The sequence below is a fragment of the Megalops cyprinoides genome, chromosome 14 (assembly GCF_013368585.1).
Source record: "Megalops cyprinoides isolate fMegCyp1 chromosome 14, fMegCyp1.pri, whole genome shotgun sequence".
NCBI lineage: Eukaryota > Metazoa > Chordata > Actinopteri > Elopiformes > Megalopidae > Megalops > Megalops cyprinoides.
This window is the reverse complement of record NC_050596.1, coordinates 21,083,000-21,090,579: the sequence shown is the minus strand read 5'-3', so window position 1 is coordinate 21,090,579 and position 7,580 is coordinate 21,083,000. Positions and strand designations below refer to the sequence as shown.

The 7,580-nt window shown below is 41.9% G+C and overlaps 1 protein-coding gene across 1 annotated transcript; it reads left to right on the top strand.

The window, feature by feature from the left end:
- Window positions 1-1,384: 1,384 nt before the first annotated feature.
- LOC118789154 (protein ADP-ribosylarginine hydrolase-like) lies at window positions 1,385-7,552 on the top strand. Its single transcript, XM_036545482.1, has 4 exons — window positions 1,385-1,548; window positions 4,235-4,574; window positions 5,359-5,719; window positions 6,937-7,552. The coding sequence occupies exons 2-4, from the start codon at window positions 4,265-4,267 to the stop codon at window positions 7,394-7,396; spliced, it is 1,131 nt and encodes a 376-aa protein (XP_036401375.1). The 5' UTR covers window positions 1,385-1,548; window positions 4,235-4,264; the 3' UTR covers window positions 7,397-7,552.
- Window positions 7,553-7,580: the final 28 nt, after the last annotated feature.

Sequence of the window (7,580 nt, the reverse complement as noted above, 5' to 3'; positions counted from 1 at the left end):
GCTGGCAGCAACCACAGGGAACCTGGTACACCCATCTAACAGTCTGGAGAAGTCTGGTCAGAAGTGGTCTCAAGGAAAGACTTGCAGCCAAAAAGCCATTCCTCAGATGTGGAAACAAAGCCAAACAACTCATCTATGCATGAAAGCACAAGACCTGAGATGCAGCACAATGGCAGCAGGTGCTCTGGACCGATGAGTCCAAATTTGAAATATTTGGCTCTAGAAGAAGGCAGTTCGTTCGTTGAAGGGCTGGAGAATGCTACAAGGATGAGTGTCTGCAGGCAACAGTAAAGCATGGTGGAGTTTCCTTGCAGGTTTGGGGCTGCATTGCTGCAAATGGAGTTGGGGATTTGGTCATAATTAGTGGCCTCCTCAATGCTGAGAAATACAAGCAGATTCTTTTCCATCATACAATGCCATCAGGGAGGCATCTGATTGGTCCTAAATTCATTCTGCAGTATGATAATGACCCCAAACACACAGTGTGATAAGAAACTATCTTCACCAAAAAGAGGAACAAGGAGTCCTGCAACAGATGGTGTGGTCCCCACAAAGCCCTGATCTCAACATCATCAAGTCAGTCTGGGATTACATGGAGAGACAGAAAGAATTGAAACAGCCAAAATTCATAGAAGAACTGTGGCAAGTTCTCCAAGATGCTTGGAAAAACCTACCTGCCAAGTACCTTACAAAATTGTGCACAAATATACCTAAGCGAATCAGTGATGTTTTGAAAGCCAAGGGTGGTCATACCACATAAGCTGTTCTATAATGTTTTTATAATTGTTTACGACATTTACCATAATTATTTACAACAACTTTCTCAAAGTGAGGTAGGCATCTTAAAAAGAATACTAAGAACAAATGCAGTTTAGTCAAAATTCACTAACTGTGGTGTTGTTGCAGTTATTTTACTTCACACAGTGTCCTGGTTATTGCCAAGACAGTGAATTCAATGCACTTTGTACTCACACTTTGTAAGGTGATCTTGACAAGACTGCTAAAAGACAAAAATGTAAACGTAATGTAAATGTCTCATTCCAACACTCATTCAGCAACTACAACAAAAGGCAAAACAATGGATTTAGGAAACGTCTGATTTGTGTTTGTGTATTGTGTTCTGGAAACGCAGGTATTGTAAAGACAGGTGTAAACATTGGTCGAAAGACAGGCTTCAGTTTGAAAGTGTTAGTAGGTACAAAAGGGTACCGAGAAGTATAAACGAATTTTAAACCTGGTTGATTCGGCAGGATTGGGGCAAGCTAGTTCATCACCTCCTCGCTTCAGCCCAGTTTACACTCCTTTACAGCAGGTGGCGGCATGCAGCCTAACCCTAAGTACCCAGCCTAAGTATTTTTATACTAAATTACCGGAAAGAGACGAGAGGAGCAGCATGTGTACTATGAAGATGTTATTACAGTAGGCTGCTTTTACAGTTAAACTTTAAACACAAATTATTGATATGATATGATAATCACGTATATAAATGCTGCCTTTGGATGTTTTTCCCTTGGAACACAGTTCAGTTTCGATTCGTGACACGTTTTGGTAAGTTCAGCCATTTCATCTCGTGTAAAGCTTGTCTCAGTGTGGTTAGTTAGCTGTTAAGATAAACAGGTTAGCTCAGCGTCTTGAATGCCTTGTAAACTCTGACGATTTGACCAGGCCACTCGTAGTGAAGTAAAGTTTGTTTTATATTGGACATTAGTCACACACTCGCTTTTTGATTGTCATCACACTTTTAAAAACAGTTGCTATAATCGAAATAATCAAACGTTCCTGTTCTTAACTACATCAGGGAATTTACGATTTTGATCATTTTCTGATTTGTGCGGTGATTAGCATCATTTCCTTCCTTCCTTCATTTCCTTTAGGGAGCATCGTAAAAGTGCTGCTCATTTAAATTGGGCTAGCGATAATATTGGGCATTTTACGGATGATCATCTCAACCGAAGTTCAGTCTTGGGTGTGTGGGTATATTTTAAAGAACACAATATGGCTGATACTACGGATAATAGATTTTGAAAAAAGAAGCATGTATATTTTTAAGGAATTTTTATTATACACAAAATGCAATATCTTCCATCCATATGAAACAGAGATCTTAAACCAAGAGTATTTTAAAGAACACTCAATGTTGTTCTTACTGCACCAAAAGGATTTTGATAAAAATATACATTCATATTTTTAAGTTATTTCCATTATCCACAAAATTCAATAGCTCAGCCATCCATATGAGATAGAGATCTGAAATTAGGTGTATTTTAAAGAACATTCAATATAGCTCTTACTACACCCAATGAATTTTGACAAACATAAGTATTTCTATTTTAAGTGAATTTTTATTATGCATAAAATTCAATACCTTTCCATCCATGTGAGAGAGCTCCGAAACCAAGATCATCTTTGAATTTTGTGTATAATAAAAAATATAGAAATATAAAAATCGGTAGTTTGATGATGGTCCCTTAAAATCGAACGCGAGTATGTAGTGAATGTCCAACATAAAACCAACTTCACTTCCCTGCCACTCCTTCGTTTGCGAGGGAACAAACGAAGCAGATCGAATGAGCTTTGTGTGTAGACTGACGACTGTCTCTGAAAACGTGAGGCTGGCCTGTTGTAAAATATTTCAGTTGGAGTTGATGACACTGTAAATGTCGGCCGTCAGCTGAAGTGGAAAATTGTAAAATGTAAGCTGTAATGTAAAACTAAAATATAAAATGTAAAAGTAGCCTATAATGCAAAATGTACACGGTAACGTCACGATGGGCGTGTCGTAGGTCAGGCACGTGCAATCGATTGTCAGGTTTTATCAGCAGGGTTGTCAGATTCACACGGCAGTTCCCTGTCTAAAAAAACTATGCCAACAAATGTTGGTAATGTAATGAAAATGACTTCCCATTATTGAAGTAGAGCAGACATTATGGAATCTAAGCTGATGAATATTGAAATTAAACTGAATATTGAAATTAACATGTCTTGATAACATATAGTGAAACTACACATGACAAAAATCCTGATATGTTTATGAAAAACCCTCAAACTGCCTATCGGGCAGCAACAGCATTCTTATTCAAGTTACTTTTCCATCATCGAAATATGTGCATTTCTTCCTTTTTTAGATTCGTTTCAAAACTGTTCACAGACACAGTTAGTCCGATCATTGGTTTCCACATATGGAATATTGAGTTTTTTAAGAAAGAAAAGAAAAAAAAAATCAGAGCAAGGAGAAAATAAAAGATTTTGCATATGATACACACGTGTAAACAACCGTCAAGGTACGCCATCTGTTGGGACACAGTACACAGGCCAAGCAAATTCAGTAGAGAGAGATTGTGCCACCATCCACTTTGCACAGCTCATTTGCATTTTATCAAAAGATAAACACACGGAAATAGACTAAAAAATGAAAAAAAGTAAGAATATAAGACTAAACTTCAGATTATTGTTGGTAGCAAAATATGGCAGGAAAATTAAAAGGAAGAACAATATAAGGGCAGCTGCATCCTGGACTCTAAACAAGGCAGCAGACAGTATGGAATAGTATGGAATATGGAATATGGTCATTCTCATGTGCAACCTAATCATTTTTTGTGTCATTTGAAAACTAATTTCACACACATGTCAATGGTACATGTAGCAGGGAGGTACGATGGATTCATAATAAAGTGGTGCATGTGGTGCAAAAGTGGACAGTGAAGAATGCACTTATCTTTGTGTTCCTCACGTGCTAGTACCCCTTCGTACCCCCCTGATTATCGCAAGACTTGCAGTATTTATAATTGCTGAATCGTGACTACACTGTTGTTTCAGAGGTTATCATGTTTTGTAACAGCACCAAAGTCCAGATACCACGTTCTATGGCCAGGTATATAGGGGGGAAACTGGTACAGCTTGGGCAGACTCGTTAGCATGACCTCCTGCGCATTTGAGTAATCCGGTTACTAAATTAAAATAGGTTAACAATTACAAAATTGGAGTCAGATGTATTAAAACAGATATATTTAATGAATTCTGTTCCCGAACCGCCAAAGGCAAGACGGCACGCCATCCTTTGCCACTCGTTCACTTCCGGCGTTGGTGTGTTGGAGTGACAGCTCTACGGGCAGCTCTACAGAGGATTAAGCTAAATTGAGGACTGAAGACAACCTGGCTTGCTCTTGTAGCTGAGTAACTGTACACTGTTGGTGTTTACAGAAGTGGCTGAAACTATTATATTGTCTCTTTTCAGATCCCTATTTTGACAGAAATTTGACTTTTTATGGCTGAGATGGAGCAAAGGTATGTGGCCTCCATGGTTCTTAGTGGAGCTGGTGATGCCATGGGTTACCACAATGGAGATTGGGAGTTCTGTAATAGTGGGGAGACGATCCATAAGGAGCTGGCTCTGATGGGTGGCCTGACGTCACTGAACGTCACAAAACTCTGTGTGAGTGATGACACGGTCATGCACCTGGCCACAGCGGAGGCAGTGGTAGAGATGAAGAAAGGGGCGAGTATCTCCGAGCTGTTCCAGATGTTGGCCCAAAAATACAAAGATTCCATGCGGGACATGGATGGCAGGGCTCCAGGTACTGCCTTTTTCTTAGTGCTACTGATTCACATGATTGAGACCTTTGCAGCATTTCAGAAGGTGCAAAATGCTACCTGATCTGACATGTTCCTCCTTTAAGAATTCCTAGGGTATGTACACTATATGGACAAAAGTATGTGGCCACACCTGTTTTTCAGGGTTTGGGCTAGGCCCCTTATCTCCAGTGAAGGGCAATCTTAATGCTTCAGCATACCAAGACATTTTGGACAGTGCTATGCTTCCAACTTTGTGGCAACAGTTTGGGGAAGGCCCTTTTCTATACCGACATGACTGTGCCCCAGTGCACAAAGCAAGGACTATAAAGACATGGTTTGATGAGTTCGGTGTGGAAGAACTTGACTGGCCCGCACAGAGCCCTGACCTCAACCCCATCGAGCACCTTTGGGATGAACTGGAACGTAGATTGCGAGCCAGGCCTTCTCGTCCAACAGTGTCAGTGCCTGACCTCATAAATGCTCTACAGAATGAATGGGCACAAATTCCCACAGAAACACTCCAAAATCTTGTGGAAAGCCTTCCAAGAAGAGAGAAGAGCTGCAAAAGGGGGGCCAACTCCATATTAAAGTATATATATATATATTTGAATACAATGTCATTACAGTCCCTGTTGGTGTAATGGTCAGGTCAATACTTTTGTCCATGTAGTGTATGTGCCAGTGCCTTTACTTTTGCTGTCTCTTTCTGAATGGTTCTCAGGTCTCACACTGCGTTCTTTCAGTTCTGCCAACCTTAACAGCTGCACTAACTCTCCCTTTTTGTAGGGGTAACTTGTATGAATTCTGTGCATTTGCTGAGACCAAAAGTGGAGGGGGGCTGGAAGATCCCCTTCAACCACAGGGGCGGAGGCTGCGGGGCAGCCATGCGGGCCATGTGTGTGGGCCTTAGGTTCCCCGAGCCAAGTCAGGAGGACCTGCTGGTAGCAGTGAGTGTGGAGAGCGGACGCATTACCCACCACCACCCCACTGGCTATCTCGGTGCCCTAGCTGCTGCCCTCTTCACCGCCTACGCTGTGAGGGGTAAGCCCCCGCTGGAGTGGGGCCGTGGCCTCCTCGATATATTGGAAAAGGCCAAGGAGTACATCAAGCAGTCAGAACACTGTGTTGAAGAAAACCTGGAGAAGTGGTGAGAGCTTGTTTTTGTTTCATGGCCTTTATAAACATACTTTGCACAAAGTGTAAATAGGTGGGCCGAGGGAGAGACTCATTAAATGATAACATCTGAGCACAAATAAACAGGAGAACAGTCTTGCTAAACTATCACAGCCACAGTATCAAGGTTCAACATTAAGATTTTTTTCTGTATTTGCCCAGATATGGCATAGTCTATCTGTAATATAACGTGCCTAAAAATTACTGTTGTCGTAGGTTTGATTGCCTGTGTGTTTGCTTTCCTTTGTGAATGATTCTCCTGGTGCAGAGGTTCACTGGACTTCCCAGGGTTGTCGTGACTTTCTAGGTGCTGTTTTCTGTAACTGTAACAAATCAACATCTGGTTCCAAACTGGAGACTCTTCAGTTTGTGCTGCTTCAGTTGGTGCCAAAAATAAACACCTGTTAAAAACTGCACCTTTTCCGAGAGAAAATGTAGCAATAGCAACAGCTGGCTGTTTTGCGTCGCGCTACGGTAAATTATTCAGATCAGGCAGTGACATTGGTTCCATTTGTTTTTAGAAGATCCAACTTCACAGTTGTACATCCTAATGTCTTTTCGCTGAAAGTCATCACCTGTGATTAAAAAAATAATAATAAAATTTGCTAGATGTAACACACAGCTAGCTAGCTGGCTGCCTAGTGATGTAATGATTAGGTAACAAGCTGGCTATATTAACCAGCAGAGCTAGTTCAATGTTATTTAAGAGCTAGCTGTAAAACTAACTAGGGGGCTTGTAACACCTGTAACTTTATGTATGTCACTTAACCTCAAAGTAAAAAATGAGTGATGCAGTGTTGTAGTAGATATCACTGATGAACGGAGAGAGGTTTTTCCCTAGTGACTCAGTAGAGAAAGGTGCTTGACCCAGGTAAGCAGCTGCGAGATGCACACAGGGCAGAAAAAAACTATACCTCACAGAAGTGTGACACTAGCCAGTCGATGTAGGCCCCCCATCCCTCCCCGCAACACTGTCACTGCTGGCAAGTTATTGGTCAGGAGCAGTTGAAGTCTGATTGGCCCTGGGCAACTGGACAACCATTAATGGTGAACAATTCAGCACCATCATAGGTCATGACATCAGCACCAGGCAATACACAGAATCTTAAATGAAATATTTCATGGCCGGAAGATGAGGGGGTAAGGCTAGTGAGAAAGTAGGTTTGACCTACTCTGTTTCCATGGCTGCAGGGACTACTTTGAGACTGCATGGAGAAACTATCTGCAGCTGAGGGGGATACTGGATGGAAAGAGCAAGCCACAGTTTCCTGAGAGCTACGGAGTGAAGGAGAGAGACGTGTTCTACAAGTCCCTCAGCTACAGCGGCATAGCGGGCAGCAGTGGGCACGATGCCCCCATGATTGCCTATGATGCACTCCTGATCGCAGGTAGCTCCTGGGTTGAGCTGGCCCATCATGCCTTTTTCCATGGCGGAGACAGTGACTCCACTGCAGTCATTGCTGCTGCTTGGTGGGGTGCCATTTATGGCTTTGAGGGTGTCCCTGAAGCGAATTACAAAAAGCTGGAGTACAGAAAAAGGCTGGCTAGCCTTGCACAAAAGCTGTATGAGATTCGGGACAAGCCATTTCCTCTCCAACGCAAAACAGCCTTACAAACCTTTGCAGCAGCGCTTGATGAGGCAGCTGAATGAGGCATGTCTATAAGGACTTCTGGATCAAAATTTACCACATATACCACCATGTACCTTATATGAACACATTGACAATACCCACTAAGCATAGCACTAGCACTGATACCTTAATACAGTTTGTGACTTATTTCATGGAAATTGTGACTCTGTTTGGCCTTGTTGTTGTTTTTCCACAAGTTCAATA